Source organism: Alosa pseudoharengus, unplaced genomic scaffold (assembly GCF_046254945.1).
Source record: "Alosa pseudoharengus isolate Yale_2024_CS ecotype anadromous, Long Island Sound unplaced genomic scaffold, YU_APseudo_1.1 YU_APseudo_1.1_scf_12, whole genome shotgun sequence".
NCBI lineage: Eukaryota > Metazoa > Chordata > Actinopteri > Clupeiformes > Clupeidae > Alosa > Alosa pseudoharengus.
Window position 1 is genome coordinate 27,205,402 of NW_027468587.1, and position 18,882 is coordinate 27,224,283.

Genomic DNA, 18,882 nt, shown 5'->3' on the forward strand with positions numbered 1-18,882 from the left:
GTGGCGCTAACCATGGATCGCTGGCAACAAAGAAGTGGAAAACGTGACGTTATTGAACATACCTCCACATCACTTCCCCCTGCCACGAAAGTCAGTCTGGAGCTAAGTGTAAACAGCAACAGCCAAAGAAGTTGGAAATACACAGGTGCGTAATTTTCGTCTTTTTATGTACCACATAAAACAAATGATCAGATACAGTGGTGCTTAATTACCAGCTATTTTACACCCAAGGAATGGGTGTGATTGAATCTGGTAATGTTTTGATACTGGGTAACTTGTCTGCCTTGGGAGCTAGCAAAGTCTCTAGACATTTTACACCTAAACTAGACTAGACAAGACAGTAGGCTTACATTAGTTAGATGCGTCTGTTGTGCGTTCTAAATTGTACGAGGACCACTAACCTGCGACACAATTTTCCATTAAGTTGTAACTAATAGTGCTAAAATATAAAAAAACGTCACACCTTTAACTATTATTATTCTCAGAAATGTCACCCGATTATTCTTGAATGTCCAGATTACAGGTTTTCTCAGTCACTTTGGTACATTTCTCTGATCAGAATTGAAATTCTCTAAACCTCCATCTTCATTGTTGTTAGTCACCGATTACCGTACTCTCGAACTCTTTTAAACAAATCCCCGTTGGTATATTATTGGAAGTAAGTTTGTCTTGACTGTAGTTACTTACATGAATATGAACTGCATATGCCGTGTTGTTGATCATGAAACATGTACGCTATTCTGCAGCTGCTCTTTTAATTATATAGAGACATGCAGAATACCATGAAAGTGATCCAAATGATTTGAGAGACATACCAAAGACTTGGAAGAACTGTAACATGTCATGATCCAGTTTTAACGGCCATTGTTTGTTTTATCAGACAGCGCTGGAGTGACCCCAAGACAGAGACGTCGAAATGGACACCAAAGTTGAGGATCCTTTTGCTGCCGAGGCCGCATTGGAGCCCCCAGCGGTACAGAGCATCGTGGGGAGGTAGCTTTGCGCTGTGTGTGTGCGTGTGTGTGTGTGTGTGTGTGTGCAGTAGGGAGGTAGCTTTGGGCTGTGTGTGTGTGCAGTGGGAGGTAGTTTTGTGCTCTGTGTATGTGTGTGTGTGTGTGTGTGTGTGTGTGTGAGTGTGTGTGTCAAAGTCTGCTTTATTGTCAATTTCTTCACATGCCCAGACATACGAAGAGATCGAGATCGTTTCTCACTATCCCACGGTGAAGACAAGACATATTTTACCAATTAAGTCCACAGACAAACATAACATTCAAGTAAACAATAAAAAGTAAATAAGAAGGCACATACAATGAAGAAATAAGAGCAGCAAAATTGGGTTGAAATTGTGCAATTGTGCATAGACAGTCAATATAATAGTGCAAAGTCAGGCCAATAAATGGCTGATGTAGTTCTGTTTGACCTAAGTAAGCAAGTGGCATAGTGGTGCAAGTTATGTAAGAGCAGCAGAAGTGTTGTGTTTTCAGGACAACAGGACAACAACAACAAGTTGGAAAGTGTGAAAGTGTACAAGTAGAGTAGTGCAAGACAGCCATTGTGGGCCCAAAGTGCAGGATGTTATGTAGCTGAGGGTGGAGGGGGGAGAGGGGGGAGAGAGTTCAGCATCCTAACAGCCTGGTGTATGAAGCTGTTGGTGAGTCTGGTGGTGCGGGAGCGCAGGCTTCTGTACCTCTTCCCAGAGGGCAGTAGATCAAACAAATTGTGAGCGGGGTGACTTGCATCACTCACAATTGTGGTCCCCTTGCGGGTGAGGTGGGTGGTGTAAATGTCCTTCAGGGAGGGGTGTGTGTGTGTGTGTGTGTGTGTGTGTGTGTGTGTGTGTGTGTGTGTGTGTGTGTGTGTGTGTGTGTGTGTGTGTGTGTGTGTGTGTGTGTGTGTGTGTGTGTGTGTGTGTGTGTGTGTGTGTGTGTGTGTGTGTGTGTGTGTGTGTGTGTGTGTGTGTGTGTGTGTGTGTGTGTGTGTGTGTGTGTGTGTGCAGTGGGCAGGTAACTGTATGGGTGTGCAGCGGGGAGGTAGCTTTGGTGTGTGTGTGTGGTCTTTCAAGGCTAGCTGTACATTGATTTAATTTATGGGGAATAATTTGTATTGACTATGGAACTATAAGCACCTGCACTTGACTAAAGTTTGTGTTGTTATCTGAATAGTCTAAGTGTTGTGTTAGTAAGGGAGATTATTAATCTAATGTAGTCTAATCTCATGTACTCTAAGACAATGTAGTCTAATCCAGTGTTTCTCAATGTGTCGTTCGGGGACCACTGGTGGTCTGCAAGCTATCCCGAGTGGTTCACGAGCAGACGTGGTCAAATATAATATAGAGGAGTTGTTTGCAATATTGAACCAACTGGTATGTAAATCCAGTTTCTAACAGTTCTGCAACACTGGTCTAATCTACTGTAGTAACAATGTGACGTAGGGGTACTAATCTACTCAGTTTGGGGTCTTGTGTCTGAGGTCATATACACATAACAGCCCTGGACTGGGGCTGGATGTTCCCTTGACAAGGCCAGCAGGGATGTGTGTGTGTGTGTGTGTGTGTGTGTGTGTTAGGGATGTAACGATTACCGGTATAATGGTAAACCGCGAGAAAAATGTTGATGATAACAATTACCGTTTTCTTTTCAAATATCATAATTATCACGGTTGATTACCGCGGTGTGGAAACCGTGTGTTTAATCCTTCCCAGCTTCATCCAAGCCTGCTTTTGACATACAGAAGGCCTGATACAAAGAAACAAAACTTGTACCATACTGATTCTGTTGTCTAATTGATGGTTTTAACTATGATTTGGATTAGGCTACACCTGATATTAAAACATTTTCACCGCAAAATGTGCACTGTATCATGTAGCCACTCTGGGTCTTTTTATGTTCTCGTCCACATTAAATCCATTCCACTCACGTTATCAGGAGAATACAGTAGCCTAAAGCTTTATTTCGAACGCTTAGATCCAAATAACAGAAATAGCAAACTCCAAGTTATGGTAGGGTAAGTTAAGCTATAAACACATAGCCAATTAAACATGACCAAGAAAAAAGTGAAAGGGAAACTTTTTGAAAATACTGTATGTCAGCTTGTATCAGTGCTTTCTGAACATATTGAACACACTTGTATACAATACCGTGATAATACCGAAAACCGTGATCATTTTGGTCACTATAACCATGAGGTTAAATTTTCATACCGTTACATCCCAAGTGTGTGTGTAATATCCCTGTCCTTCTCTGCCACTGTAGACTGTGGATGGTGAAAGGCATGTCGGGGACCATGGCGAAGGAGTGGTTTGACCGGCGCCGGAAGTCCATTCGTCCCTGGGCCACGTTTGTGGACCAACGCAAGTTCTCCAAGCCGCGCAACTTCGGGGAGGTCTGCCAGCGTGTCGTCCGCAATCTGGACACCTACCACAGCAACTACACCTTCATTTTCCTGGGACTAATACTCTACTGCATGTAAGACACACACACACACACACACACACACACACACACTAGGGATGTGCGATATGATCATAATGTCATATCGCGATATAGGTAATCTCATATCAGAATTAGAGTTGCACCGATATGGAATTTTAGGGCCAATAACGATAGCCAATATTTATCGGTTTGTTGTGCCCGATACCGATACCATAATCAATAATATTACTCTTGAAAAAATATTGGTGAAAAGTGATTTGGGCACAGCATTTAATTGCAGTAATTTTACCTACCGACAATGATGGACAGAACTCATAATAGTCCTTAATGGTACAGCAGTCAGCAAAATAGCTCCTTTAAGGTGAACGAGACATCAGTGAGTTGCGAGTGAGTGGCCAGTGACTGTGTGAAACGTTTTCATATCTATGGAGTAAACGCTGATTAACGGCTATAACGGCTCCGCTCTGCTGCGGTTAAACAGAGGATCATTAACGAGAGGATTTTGGGCTGCACAGTATCAACTCAGATCCACAGATCTTGTTAGAATGGTGAAATACATCCACACCACAGATTATTTTGAGGAGTAAGTAGCCAACCAAGCTCAAGGAGCTCAGTGTAGCCAGACGGGCCTTATGTATTTGGGAAATTAGGGCTTTAAAAAATATCGGCACAAGTTATCAACCGAAATTCCGTTATCGGAACAATAATAAAATTTCAATTTTAACACTTATCGGCCAATAATATATCAGCTGCCGAGATATTGTGTATTCCTAATAACAATAATGTAAATTCAATTACCACATAGAAGGTGTATACAGTAGGTCAAAAGGTGACTATATGGCGATCTAGCTGAAATTCATACCATGGGGAAGAGTCATCATGACACACACACACACACACACACACACAAAAGGCAAAGATCTTTAAACCAACAAAAATCATTAGGGGCGTGGCACTACATCATCAAACTGTGACAACACCCCCACTCCCACACGCTTTGAATCGTCACACACACACACACACACACACACACACATACCACAGCAATTACACCTTAATATTCTTGGGACTAATACTTCACTGCACACACACACACACACACACACGCACACGCACACGCACACGCACACGCACACGCACACTAAATCATCAAACTTTGGCATGATTCCCACACATTCTTTTTGAAGCTTCACTCGGTGAAGTGACAGTGAACACGCAAAGTACGATCACAAGATGCAGCAGAAGAACAAAGTGGGCAAAAAAACTTTCAAACACCTAAAGAGTACATCTACCCCCGACCCCCCCAGTATCAGCGTGCCCATGCTGTTGATGTGTTGATGTGTTGCAGTATCAGCTCGCCCATGCTGTTGATCGCCTTGGCCGTGTTTGCTGGAGCATACTACATCATCCACCTCAAGTCTCTGGAGAATAAGCTTGTTGTGTTTGGTGAGTGTGTGTGTTTGTCTGATTCCCTGTTAGTCTGTCTGTCAGTCTGCCTGTCTAGTCTAGTCTGTCTGAGTCTCTTTCTGTTTTTCTGTGTGTGTGTCTGCCTGCCTGTCTGTCTGTATGTGTGGCTGTGTATGCCAGCTAGTGGATGTCTGGTTGGTGTTATTCTCCTATGCTATGATTGGTCCTTTAACCTCATGTTGCTCCGCCTCCTGTGTTGTAGGGCGGGAGCTAACGCAGGGCCACCAGTTGGGATTGGCTGGTGGGGTCTCCTTCCCTGTGTTCTGGTTGGCTGGAGCTGGTGCCGCTGTCTTCTGGGTTCTGGGTGAGTGTTGCTTACACACACACACACACACACACACACACACGTACATACACACTACAACAATACTACTGGTGACAGAGTGTGTGTGTGTGTGTGTGTGTGTTAGAGAAGAATAGTGTTTGAATATGAGTGTGCATTGCTTGTCTCATAGACAGATGTACCCTGTTTATAATGTGTGACCCGGCCTGCCTCTCTGATTGGCTATCTATGCTGTCACTCAGGTGCCACGCTGGCTGTGATTGGCTCCCATGCTGCTTTCCGTGAGCTGGAGTCATCAGACATGGAGGACCTCTTGATGGAACCGGTCTAGAGTCGTGACCTTTATTCTGACCTTTCAGCTTCTCATGCCTCCTATTTATCCAGAATGCACCTCTTCTCAAGCCTCCTATTTACCCAGAATTCACTTCTTCTCAAGACTCCTATTTACCCAGAATGCATTGAAAGGTCAAATCTCCTCTTTACCTAGAATGCACCCCTTCTTGAACCTCATATTTACCCAGAATACACTGTGTTTGCCTACTCTATGTTAACACAAGATATGGACCATTCCACATGTGGACATACAGACTAACCAGCTGCTCATGTGACCATACTAACATGTACACACACACACACACAGACACACACCTGGCTCCTGTGCTAGTTGATTAGACCATAACATGAGCAGATATGGCTCTGGAGTGCTCCATACTAACATACACACACACACACACACACACACACACAGTCCACTTTATAGCACAGCTGTCATAGCACAGCTAGTGTTTACGGTATACGCTATACTTGTAGATGTATGTATGTGTAGAATGAGACAGCACAGCTAGTATGTATGATGATAGATGCATGGCATCTAGTTTTCGCTGCTTGTCCTGAATGGACCGCAAGCGGCCCTGATGCGGCCCTGATGCCAGTCGAAGAGGACAGCGGTATTACATCAGTGCAAGTGTTTTTGTTGTGAAGTGAAAGCTGTGCCTAAACTTGTTAAGCGATTGATCATAATGAAGTTACTTAAAAAAGGTCAAATGCTTTGCATTATGTACAAAACTAAACCAATGTGTGCACACATGTTTATATCGGTGGCTCACTACTCATGTCTATTCAATGATCGATAGAGCTGATTGTGTGCTGATAGATTCGCTTAATAAGTAGATGGATTGGTACAGTTAGTTGAGTTCCTTTAAGATTAGCATAGTTTAGCATAGATTAGCTGACTCTAGCTTGGTGTATGGTAGTCTTGGCCTTTGCCACTGGCCATTAAATCTTCTCTTTCGGTGCACATGTTTACCTCTGTGGCTCTGAAATGCTTTGCTCCTTATTTTGTACAATAAACAAATGGGACGTGCAATAAATCTACATGCCTGTTACAAAATGCTGTGTGTGTGTGTGTGTGTGTGTGTGTGTGTGTGTGTGTGTGTACCTGAACGGGCCCCTGTAGAACTGTTCTAAATCTGGACCTGACAGGGTCGCTTTAGCATTGATCTCAGAGATTGATCAGAGATGTTCTGGATCACAACGGGCCCCTTTAGAACTGTTCTGGAGCTGAGCAGGTTCCTTCAACACTTATCTCTGATAGGGCCGTTCTTGACCTGAGCCGAGCGAATCACTTTTGTTTAGAACTCCCTGTTCTGGAGCTGAGAGTTGAGGGAGTTGCGGCTCTAGGATGCCCCCTCCCTGTCCCCCCCCCCCCCCCCCCCCACACACACACACACACTCCAGCGCTGACACATTTACCCTCTGACCCCCCCCCCCCCCCACTCTGGCGCTGACACATTTAACCTCTGACCTGGGCGCCACAAAAACAATTTCTGTGCAGACCTCATCTTTAGGTTGCCATGGTGATGCCCTTGCAGCACACAATCTCCACCCCTCCCTCTGCAGCATATCACATCATCAGGATCCGATCGATATCCCATTACTGGAACCCTGTGTGTGTGTGTGTAAGAGGTGTATGTGTGAGTGTTTGACGTATGTGTGTGTGTGCGTGTGAGAGAGTGTTTGAGGTGTGTGTGTGTGTGTGAGTGAGTGTTTCGATGGTTGCCATTGCTGTATATTGACCCCAGAGGCAGCCAGAGTTCTTGTGTGGGCGCGGCTGACTGAGGTTACATGACTTTATATTATTATAGCTTTATATTATGATTATAACTCATATGTAGCTTTATATTATTAAGATTATAATTCATATTTAGCGTTATATTATGATTAGCATTCAGAGTATGTAGCTTTATATTATGATTGGCATTCATATGTAGCTTTATATTATGATTATAATTCTTACATGAAATACTATATAAGTATGTCTATAACACTCTTATCAGTTGTGTGGCCTGCTGGTCTTCATATTTTTACTTTACTTCATATGATGATAAAATCCCCAAATACTTTGCAATTTCATGTTAAAGAAGCATTATAATTACAGTATATTGTTTCGTCATTTGTCCACACAGGTTTACAGAGTGATGCATACCCCTACATCTTTACTTCTAAGAGACTCTTCCTCTCTGATGATTTTTTATCATCAGAGTCGTGGTGCCAGTTTCCATAATAATTTGTGAAACATTCCACGTATTGTTGTCTTTATCAGTACACAACTTTTCCAGCATTTTGTTGCTCCCGTCCCAACTTTTTTTAAAACATGTTGCTGGCATCAAATTCAAATTGAACATATATTTTCCATGAAATACTCAAATTTGATATTTTTCACATTTGATATGTTGTCTATGTCCTTTTTGCAGCTAAATATGAGATTTGCAGATTGACAAATTGGGTTTATGAGATTGAGACAATGTCCCAATTTTTTGTGTGTTGGGGGTTGTAAATGTCACTCTGTTTCCCTGTGTGTGTGTGTGTGTGTGTGTGTGTGTGTGGACACTGAAAACTCTGTGTAAGCTGTTTACTTGTGTTTGTGAGTGGACACTGAAAACCCTGTCAAGGGTCTTAAGGGGAGACACATCAACACTCCGACTACATGGACACACTGGCACATTGTGTATAAGTATATATGATGATATATGAGGGATGATCCCGTGAGGGAAATTTGGTCTCTGCATTTAACCCAATCGGTGAATTAGTGAAACACAAACAGCACACAGTGAACACACAGTGAGGTGAAGCACACACTAATCCCGGCGCAGTGAGCTGCCTGCTACAACGGCGGCGCTCGGGGAGCAGTGAGGGGTTAGGTGCCTTGCTCAAGAGCACATCAGCCGCGGCCCACTGGTCGGGGCTCGAACTGGCAACCCTCCGGTTACAAGTCCTGTGTGTGTGTGTGTGTGTGTGTGTGTGTGTGTGTGTGTGTGTGTGTGTGTGTGTGTGTGTGTGTGTGTGTGTGTGTGTGTGTGTGTGTGTGTGTGTGTGTGTGTGTGTGTGTGTGTGTGTGTGTGTGTGTGTGTGTAAAAGAGACCAGGTGAGAGCAATGATGACACACAGACGTTGGTGAGTTGTATTAAATGTTCTAGATGTTTTATTGGTGTTGGGTTTCATTGCATCATGATTCTCTAAGGGGTGTGGTTTCTCTTCTCTGCCCCGCCCCTCAGCAGCCACACCCACCCTGCCAGTCTTACAGAAAGCCAGGGGGTGGAGCCACTTGATTGCTCCTCCCTAATTCTGACAGCAACACAGAACGCAAGCCTCCAGCTTGCCCTCACACACACACACATACACATATACACACACACACACATAAACACATACGCACACACACACACACACACTCTCCTCACCACCTACAGTTGTGTTGCCATGGTTATGGCGGCATCCGTACATCTGGGCACTGAGTTATTTGTCAACAACCCATTTGCCCATTTGCTCTTTGTTTGTTTGTTTTGGTGTTGTCTCCTAGCAATGGGAAAGGTAAAGCAAACAAAGGAACATGGCCAAGACCACAGGAGCTCCTCACCGAGCCTGTCTGCTCTTCTCAACTGAGTGTTTAGGAGTTCTCTCATTCCTGATGTGGCAGAAAGTGTGTGTGTGTGTGTGTGTGTGTGTGTGTGTGTGTGTGCGTGTGTGTGTGTGTGTGTGTGTGCGTGTGTGTTTTATCTGACCTAGAACACAGAGGATATTTGAGTTTGTCTCAAAAGGGAAAACTGTAGATAATAGTAGTCAACTAAAACAATTACTCACAATGTGCACACAAACAGATAGCTACACACACAGAAGAGAGGGAGGGGGACACAGAGAGAGAGAGAAAGGGAGAGGGAGGGACTGAAAGAGAGAGGGATGTAGAGAGAGAGAGAGTGCAGCTGCAGACACGCCTATTAGAGTGTGTGGGAGTAGCACTCGTCCCACTTCCATTCACTAAAGGAGAGAATGAGTCCAGATCCTGACCGTAAGCCAGTCTAGTCTGTGTGTGTGTGTGTGTGTTTTGATTTTAATTGGTGTTGTAGTGATGGCGCCAGGGGTGATCTGCATGTCCGTGTGATCGGGACGAGAGAGGGCAACAGATGACCAGAAGAGACGAGATGAGAGGGGGGGGGGGGGGGGGGGGGCTTTATAGTGAGCATCATACACACTCCCTTTATAGTGAGCATCATACACACTCCCTTTATAGTGAGCATCATACACACTCCCTTTGCGTTCAAATCTACATGGAGAGTAGGCAGCTGCCGTCTGGGGATATATAGATGTATGTACACACAGCAGTGTCATAACACATGCAAGTTTTACCATGGGGGGGGGTGGGGGGGTCCTGAAACGGCTTCTCTGAGGGGGGGCAGTTGAGTGATGACTGCTCTTTTCTGGGGAGGGGGTGGGGGCTTTTGGTTGTGAGTCTTGGAGTGAGGGGGGGGGGGGGTATGTGGGAATGTGTCTTTGGGGAGGGGGGGTAAGTAAAGAAGAAATTCTTTGATCAATAGTATGTCTCCTTCTCCACCCAGCCTGTAGAGAAAGGGAGAGGGAAATCAGATTAGAGCTCCTGTTGGCACTAAATAATTCAAATAATGATTAATAATTCATAATTAATCTTAAATGATTCAAAGTGTGCAAGTGTCTGTGTGAGGTCAGCAGTACCTCCGGGGTTTCTGCGGAGGATGAGTTTCCGGACCTCATCGTAAACAAAGATGAGGAAACTGTATGGGAATGCACAGAACCACCAACTGGGCCTAGAGATAGAGAGGGAGAAAGAGAGAGAGATAGAGAGGGAGGGAGAGAGAGGGAGAGAGGGAGACAGAAACAGATATTTTATATCCTGAAGGTACATGCTGAGTGTGTGTGTGTGTGTTGGGGGTACACCCTGAGTGTGTGCGTGTGTTGGGAATACATCCTGTGTGTGTGTGTGTGTGTGTGTGTGTGTTGGAGATACATCGTGAGTGTGTGTGTGTGTGTGTGTTGGGGATACATCCTGAGTGTGTGTGTGTGTGTTGGGGGTACATCCTGAGTGTGTGTGTGTGTGTGTCGGGGGTACATCCTGAGTGTGTGTTTGTGTGTGTGTGTGCTGGGGGTACATCCTGAGTGTGTGTGTGTGTGTTGGGGATACATCCTGAGTGTGTGTGTGTGCGTGTGTGTGTGTTGGGGGTACATCCTGAGTTTGTGTGTGTGTGTGTGTGTGTGTGTGTGTGTGTTGGGGGTACATCCTGAGTGTGTGTGTGTGTGTGTGTGTGTGTTGGGGGTACATCCTGAGTGTGTGTGTGTGTGTGTGTGTTGGGGTACATCCTGTGTGTGTGTGTGTGTGTGTGTGTGTGTGTGTGTGTGTGTGTGTGTGTGTGTGTGTGTGTGTGTGTGTGTGTGTGTGTGTGTGCTGGGGATGCTCACTTGAGTGGGTACATCCTGAGTGCCACGTCCATGCCAGGAGTGTAGGACAGGAAGGCTGCCAGAGCTGTCTCCTCAAACAGGCCGAAGATCAGGATCTTATTCCTGCAACACACACCACACACCATTAGAGGGCAGCACTGAGAGAGTAACACCACAGAGCAGGATCTTATTCCACCATTAGAGGGCAGCACTGAGACAGTAACACCACAGAACAGGATCTTATTCCACCATTAGAGGGCAGCACTGACAGTAACGTCGACAGGTAGTGTGTGAACAGGTGGACTCACCTCATGCCCTGCTGGAAGACGGAGTTCCTCCTGGTCTTGCAGACAATCAGATCAGCCCACTGCACGACCACGATGCTCACAAAGAATGCCGTGTGGCAGGTGAACTCCACGATCTTACGCTGTTCATATGTCTGAGAACACACAAGAAAAACACACGCACACACACAATCTTAAACTGCTCAGACCACTTTTTATCCTGCTGTGTGTCTGGGGATCAGAATGGAGACTTCATTGGTGGATAATTAAAATGGATGAGTGTGATTGGTGGATCAGCGGTCAGACTGGCATGTGATTGGTGGATCAGCGGTCAGACTGGCATTTGATTGGTGGATCAGCGGTCAGACTGGCATGTGATTGGTGGATCTCAGGCAGACTGGCATGTAATTGGTGGATCGGAGGTCAGACTGGCACGTGATTCATGGATCAGAGGTTAGACTGGCGTGTGATTGGTGGATCAGAGGTTAAACTGGTGTGTGGTTGGTGGATCTCAGGCAGACTGGCGTGTGATTGGTGGGGCTGTAGGGGCAGGGGCAGAACTAACCCACTGCTGGCCGTAACTGTCCTCCAGGTCGTTGCAGGTGCGGTCATCCCACATCAGACGCGTGCCGACCAGCATGGAGGGAAGGAAGCCGTTCTCCGCCAGGATCACAAAGTAAGCGAAGAACCCTCCCAGGGCCTGGATCATACCTGCAGGAGAGAGGGAGAGAGGGAGAAACAGAGGGAGAAAGGAGGGGAGATGGAGAGAGAGAGAGGAAGAAAAGAGACAGAACCGGTGTCCGTAAGTGATGCTGCGTCAACCAGCTGTGTGTGTGTGTGTGTGTGTGTGTGTGTGTGTGTGTGTGTGTGTGTACGTGCATGTGTGTGTATGTGCGTGTGTGTGTATGTGAGTCTTACCAATCTGTCCATAAGCTATGCTGATGAGTCTCTCGTTGACCAGCTTGTCCCTCGCGGGGTTCCTGGGCTGCCTCTTCATGATGTCACTCTCAGCCGCCTCATAGGCCAGGGAGATAGCAGGAACCTGCAGACAGGATTTACTGTTACACTCGTGTGTGTGTGTGTGTGTGTGTGTGAGATTCCTACCACAAGTTGGTGTGTGGTGATAGTTCTGGTGCTACACATGGGTGGTGGTTAGTGAGGTCCCCCCTTCACTGTAAAGCTGCTATATAGACCCTTTGAATCTGCTCTTAGAGGCTTTCCGGTTTAAACGTTCAAAACCAACACAGATACTTTGAAATGAAAACGAATCAGACGTTAATGTAATGCTCTACAAAATGTCAACTTTAAAATCCGACTTTAGTGTAATGCTCTACAAAATGTCAACTTTAAAATCCGACTTTAGTGTAATGCTCTACAAAATGTCAACTTTAAAATCAGACTTTAGTGTAATGCTCTACAAAATGTCAACTTTAAAATCAGACTTTAGTGTAATGCTCTACAAAATGTCAACTTTAAAATCAGACTTTAGTGTAATGCTCTACAAAATGTCAACTTTAAAATCAGACTTTAGTGTAATGCTCTACAAAATGTCAACTTTAAAACTTGTTGTTGTTGTTTGTCCCCAAGTTACTAGCTCAATGTTGCCAGCGGAAAGGCCATGTTGGTTTCTGCAGTTGAAAGGGTCTATAAATGAAATGTGTTGTGGTAGCTGTTGTGTGTGTGAGTACTATGTGTGTGTGTACCATGTTGGTGCCCAGGGGAAGTGTGTGTGTGTGTGTGTGTGTGTGTGTGTGTGTGTGTGTGTGTGTGTGTGTGTATGTACCATGTCGGTGCCCAGGGAAAGTGTATGTGTGTGTGTATGTACCATGTCGGTGCCCAGGGAAAGTGTATGTGTGTGTGTATGTACCATGTCGGTGCCCAGGTCGATACAGAGGATGGTGATGGTGCCGAGGGGCAGTGGGATGCTGACGATGATGAAGAGGAGGAAGGGGGTGATCTCCGGGATGTTACTGGTCAGTGTGTAGGCGATGGACTTCTTCAGGTTATCAAAGATCAGACGGCCTGATGGAGAGATAGAGAGAGAGAGGAGGAGAAGAGAGAAATGAGAAAGTAGTGATAGAGAAAGGGAGGAAGAGATAGAGAAGAGGATGGAAGAGGAAAAAGGAATAATATTAATCACCTTCATCATCATCTTCATCATCATCCTATCAGTTGGATTGTAATCATCCTATCTCTCTCTCTCTTACCCTCCTCCACTCCAGTGACGATGGAAGCGAAGTTGTCGTCCAGCAGGATCATGTCAGCAGCCTGTTTGGACACGTCAGAGCCAGCGATTCCCATGGCAACGCCAATGTCAGCTTTCTTCAGGGCAGGGGAGTCATTCACACCATCTCCTGTCACGGCCACAATGGCACCCTAATGAGAGGAGGAGGAGGAGAGGAGGAGAGGAGGAGGAGAGAAGAGGAAGGAGGGGGAGGAGGAGAGGAGAGGAGGAGGGAGAGGAGAGGAGAGGAGAGGAGGAGAGGGGAGGAGAGGGGGAGGAGAGGAGAGGAGAGGAGGAAGGAGAGGAGAGGAGGAGAGAACAAGTAGAGATAAGAAATTGAAAAGAACAAGAGTTTTCTCACTCTCACACACACATGCACTCACACACAAATGCACACACACACACATACACATGCATATACACACACACACACACACACACATGCATACACACACACACACACACACACATGCATACACACACACACACACACACACACACACACACACACACACACACACACACACACACCGCTCTCTGGCATCCCTCCACGATGATGAGTTTCTGCTGGGGGGAGGTCCTGGCGAAGACGATCTCCGTGTGGTTCCTCAGGATCTCATCGATCTGGTCTCCAGCCATGTCCTTCAGGTCTCCGCCGTGGATCACACACGCCTTGGCATCCCTGCACACACACACACGCTTGTGTGACCAGAGTGGGTGCATGTGTGTGTGTGTGAGAGTTTAGACTGCATGGTGCTAACATGAGTGAGTAGGCCTAGATATGTGAAGGTCTGTGTGTGTGTGTGTGTGTGTGTGTGTGTGTGTGTGTGTGTGTGTGTGTGTGTGTGTGTGTGTGTGTGTGAGTTTAGACTGCATGGTACTAACATTTGAGTGGGCCTAGATATGTGAAGGTCTGTGTGTGGCAGGCTGTGTGTGTGTGTGTGTGTGTGTGTGTGTGTGTGTGTGTGTGTGTGTGTGTGTGTGTGTGTGTGTGTACCTGGGGTTGACCTGGCTGACGGGGATGTTGAGGCGGGCGGCGATGTCCTCCACCGTCTCATTTCCCTCGGAGATGATGCCGACACCCTTGGCGATGGCTTTGGCTGTGATTGGGTGATCTCCGGTGACCATGATGACCTTGATGCCGGCGGAGCGGCACTTGCCCACGGCATCAGGCACGGCCGCGCGGGGAGGGTCAATCATGGACATCAGGCCCACAAAGCACAAGTTGTCTGTCTGGAAGTTCACGTCGTCCGTGTCGAATGCAAAACCCTTGGGGTACTGGTCCTCTGGCATGAGCAGGTGGCAGAAACCTGCAGAAATCACAAACACATACACACACACACACACACACACACACACACACACACACACACACACACAGCCATTAATTCTTTATTTGGATAGACAAGTGGGATACGGATCATAACAAGATCCAAACAGCAGAAGTTTAATTCCATAATGTGCACATCAGGCCCCCTCACCGAGCACTCTCTCCCCCAGGCCTCCGAGCTCCATGTAAGCGTTCTGGAAGGCCTCCTTCATCTCCTCATCCATGGGCTGCTCTTTGCCCTGCATCAGGATGGTGGAGCAGCGGTCGAGGATGCGCTCTGGCGCCCCCTTCATCACCAGCAGGTAGCGGTTATCGTTGGGGTCCTCGGTCTCGTGAATGGACAGCTGTGCACACCACCGAAAACACACACAGGGTTAACCACGCAGCCATGTGTGTGTGTGTGTGTGTGTGTGTGTGTGTGTGTGTGTGTGTGTGTGTGTGTGTGTGTGTGTGTGTGTGTGTGTGTGTGTGTGTGTGTGCTGACCTGGTACTTGTTGGTGGAGTTGAATGGGATCTCGGCCACTTTCTTGTTCTTGTCCCTCATGGCGCGGACGTTTCCGCAGCTCAGCTCGATGCACTTGAGCAGCGCCGACTCTGACGCGTCGCCGGCCACGTCACGCTTCAGGATGGGCTTGGAGTCCTCGCCGGCCTTAAACACCGCGCGGTTGCACAGCGCCGCCACGCGGGCCAGTGCGATCCACGTCTGGGAGCTCTTATCGAAGGACGCACCTGGACAAAGGGACAAAGAGAGAGGGATGGAGAGAGAGGGATGTAGAGAGGGAGAGAGGGTTACAGAAAACCATAAGTAAAATAATTAATGTGTTTTTTTGTATGGTGGGTGAGCTGTGTGTGTGTGTGTGTGTGTGTGTGTGTGTGTGTGTGTGTGTGTGTGTGTGTGTGTGTGTGTGTGTGTGTGTGTGTGTGTGTGTGTGTGTGTGTGTGTGTGGAGCAGGCTCATGTGTGTGTGGAGCAGGCTCATGTGTGTGTGTGTGGAGCAGGATCATGTGTGTGTGTGTGTGTGGAGCAGGGGCATGTGTGTGTGTGGGTGTGTGTGGAGCAGGGTCATGTGTTTGTGTGTGTGTGTGTTTGTGTGTGTTCTCACCAGACTGATCCTCTGTAGTGTCGGCCTCATGGATCTGGTTGTCGAACCACATGTGGGCGACAGTCATGCGGTTCTGCGTCAGGGTTCCGGTCTTGTCGGAGCAGATGGTGGAGGTGGAACCGAGCGTCTCCACGGCCTCCAGGTTCTTCACCAGACAGTTCTTCTTGGCCATGCGCTTAGCAGTCAGCGTCAGACACACCTGGGAGAGGAGAGGAGAGGAGGAGTGGAGGAGAGGAGAGATGAGGAGAGGAGAGGAGAGGAGAGAGGTGAGGAGAGGAGAGAGGAGAGGAGGAGGGAGGGGAGGGGAGAGGAGAGGAGATGAAAGGAGGGAGAAGTAGAGAAGAGATGAAGAGAAGAGAGGAGAGAGGAGGAGAAAGGAGAGAGGTGAGGAGAGGAGAGAGGAGGAGAGGAGAGGAGACAAGAGGAGAGAGGAGGAGGAGGGGAGGGGAGGAGAGGAGAGAGAAGAGGAGGAAAGGAGAGAGGTGAGGAGAGGAGAGAGAAGAGGAGGAAAGGAGAGAGGTGAGGAGAGGAGAGGAGGAGGAGGGGAGGGGAGGGGAGGAGAGGAGAGGAGGAGGAGGAAAGGAGAGAGGTGAGGAGAGGAGACAGGAGGAGGGGAGGGAGGAGAATCAGTGAGAGTTTAGCAGAAACAAGAGATGATGATGTCTCTGCCAGGCACCCGAAGCAAAGTGTTCTGGACCAAATCTGTCACAGTGATGGATGTCTTAAAAGGCTCATTAGTACCCGGATTCTGTGTCCACAAGGTCACTTTAATAAATCAACTCCTGCCCACACACACACACACACATATACAGGAGACCGCACAGTCAGATGCGCACACATACACACACACACTCACTGTGACAGTGGCAAGCAGCCCCTCGGGTACGTTGGCAACAATAATTCCAATGAGGAAGATGACGGCCTCCAGCCAGGAGTATCCGAGGGCGATGGACAGGATGAAGAAGGAGATGCCGAGGAACACAGCCACGCCTGTGATGATGTGGATGAAGTGCTCGATCTCCCTGGCGATGGGCGTCTTGCCCGTGTCCAGCCCAGAGGCCAGTGTGGCAATGCGTCCCATGACAGTCCGGTCGCCAGTGAAGATCACGATGCCACGTGCCGTACCTGACAGGACAGAAAGACAGAGAATGTGTGGGTGTGTGTTTGTGTGTGTGTGTGTGTGTGTGTGTGGGGGGGGGGGGGATTCATTCCCACATTATTATCAGTGTCTCACCTTAACGTGTGTGTGTGTGTGTGTGTGTGTGTGTGTGTGTGTGTGTGTTTGTGAGAGGCAGAGGATCCCTGAGGCGGGGTGAGAAAAAGAGAGAAGGAAAGAGAGAGAGATGGAGAACAGAACTGAAATGGAGAGAGGGAGGAGGAAGGTGATTGGCTGGAGAGAGAGGGATGAGGAAGGTGATTGGCTAGAGAGAGAGTGACACAGAGAAAGGTGTGGTTGTCATGGTTACCTTCAACACAGTTGGTGGAAAAGAAGACAATGTTCTTTGTCTCCAGAGGGTTGTCATGGGTGAAGTCAGGTGACCGAGACTGGGGTTCTGATTCGCCGGTCAGAGAAGAGTTGTCCACCTACAAGATAAAGCACCTTACAATGAGGGTGTGTGTTGTTACGGCCCTCTCAGAACATGGAGATGGACAACAGAGTTTTCCTGTATGTCTCAGTGTGTGTGTGTGTGTGTGTGTGTGTGTGTGTGTGTGTGTGTGTGTGTGTGTGTGTGTATGTATGTATGTCTCAGTGTGTGTGTGTGTGTGTGTGTGTGTGTGTGTGTGTGTGTATGTGTGTGTATATGTATGTCTCTGTGTGTGTGTCTGTGTGCATGTGCATGTGCGTGTGCGTGTGCGTGAGCGTGTGCGTGTGCGTGTGCGTGTGCGTGTATGTATGTCTCAGTGTGTGCGTGTGCGTGTGCGTGTGCGTGTGCGTGTGCGTGTGCGTGTGTGTGTACCTTGCAGCCGTGGGCAGAGACGATCCTCAGGTCAGCAGGGATGCGGTCACCTCCTTTGATCTCCACCAGGTCTCCAGCCACCACCTCCACTGCGTCTATCTGCATCTTCTCTCCCTCACGGATCACCAATGCTTGCTGAACACACACACACACACACACACACACACACACACACACACACACACACAAGTTACATACACCTTCACCATACAAACATACACACACCCAAACACCAGGTTGGGCACCAGGTTCTTGAAGGACTCCATGATCACATGCACCCCCCCGCCCCCCCCCCCCCACAAACACACACACACACACACACATACACACACACCTGGGGCACCATGTTCTTGAAGGACTCCATGATCTTGGAGCTCTTGGCCTCCTGGAAGTAGGAGAAGCAGCCGGTGATGATGACCACAACTGAGAGCACGATACCCAGGTACAACTGGAGAGGGGGGGGGGGGCAGAGACAGAGAAGTAACAGATTATATCATTGACCACCATGGAGTGGAGAGAATGTGAACTATAAATATATGGATGAACACATCCTCACACACACATACACACACTCACTCACACACACACATACACACTCACACACACGCACACACACACACACATACACACACACACACTCACACTCAGTTGCACACACACATACAAACAGACACACACACCAGACATGCACACACACTCACACACACACACACACACACACACACACACACACACACACACACACACACACACACACACACACACACACACACACACACCCACACACTCACGTTATCTCCTGCAGGCTCGTCCTCAGTGGCGGCCTGGATGGCGTAGGCCAGGAAGCAGAGGATAGCCCCGGTCCAGAGCAGCATGGAGAAGCCGCCGAACAGCTGGCGGCAGAACTTGATCCACTCAGGGGTGGTCGGGGGAGGGGTCAGTGCGTTGGGCCCGTCACGCAGCAGGTACTCCGCTGCCTTCGCATTGGTCAGACCCTGCACAAAAGCATGGGGCTTAGTGGGTATGGCCTTGATGCGGAAAAGTGTGTGTGTGTGTGT

General features: G+C 47.8%; 2 protein-coding genes across 2 annotated transcripts in view; one reads left to right on the plus strand and one right to left on the minus strand.

Annotated features, from left to right (window-relative positions):
- Positions 1–32: 32 nt before the first annotated feature.
- rabac1 (Rab acceptor 1 (prenylated)) lies at positions 33–6,571 on the plus strand. Its single transcript, XM_076280617.1, has 6 exons — positions 33–145; positions 881–993; positions 3,252–3,464; positions 4,780–4,877; positions 5,101–5,202; positions 5,424–6,571. The coding sequence occupies exons 2-6, from the start codon at positions 917–919 to the stop codon at positions 5,510–5,512; spliced, it is 579 nt and encodes a 192-aa protein (XP_076136732.1). The 5' UTR covers positions 33–145; positions 881–916; the 3' UTR covers positions 5,513–6,571.
- A 3,435-nt stretch (positions 6,572–10,006) lies between these two features.
- Positions 10,007–18,882, minus strand: part of atp1a3b (ATPase Na+/K+ transporting subunit alpha 3b) — a 20,626-nt gene continuing 11,750 nt past the window's right edge. Inside the window, exons 4-21 of the mRNA XM_076280618.1 lie at positions 18,616–18,819; positions 18,159–18,272; positions 17,825–17,959; positions 17,333–17,450; positions 16,723–16,991; positions 15,867–16,065; positions 15,249–15,493; positions 14,916–15,108; positions 14,432–14,744; positions 13,966–14,116; positions 13,418–13,586; positions 13,078–13,232; positions 12,129–12,252; positions 11,776–11,921; positions 11,235–11,365; positions 10,948–11,049; positions 10,207–10,298; positions 10,007–10,074 (exon numbers count right to left, since the gene is read on the minus strand). Coding sequence (XP_076136733.1) covers positions 10,046–10,074; positions 10,207–10,298; positions 10,948–11,049; positions 11,235–11,365; positions 11,776–11,921; positions 12,129–12,252; positions 13,078–13,232; positions 13,418–13,586; positions 13,966–14,116; positions 14,432–14,744; positions 14,916–15,108; positions 15,249–15,493; positions 15,867–16,065; positions 16,723–16,991; positions 17,333–17,450; positions 17,825–17,959; positions 18,159–18,272; positions 18,616–18,819 — 2,889 coding nt within the window. The 3' untranslated portion in view covers positions 10,007–10,045. The remainder of the gene's footprint in view (positions 10,075–10,206; positions 10,299–10,947; positions 11,050–11,234; positions 11,366–11,775; positions 11,922–12,128; positions 12,253–13,077; positions 13,233–13,417; positions 13,587–13,965; positions 14,117–14,431; positions 14,745–14,915; positions 15,109–15,248; positions 15,494–15,866; positions 16,066–16,722; positions 16,992–17,332; positions 17,451–17,824; positions 17,960–18,158; positions 18,273–18,615; positions 18,820–18,882) is intronic.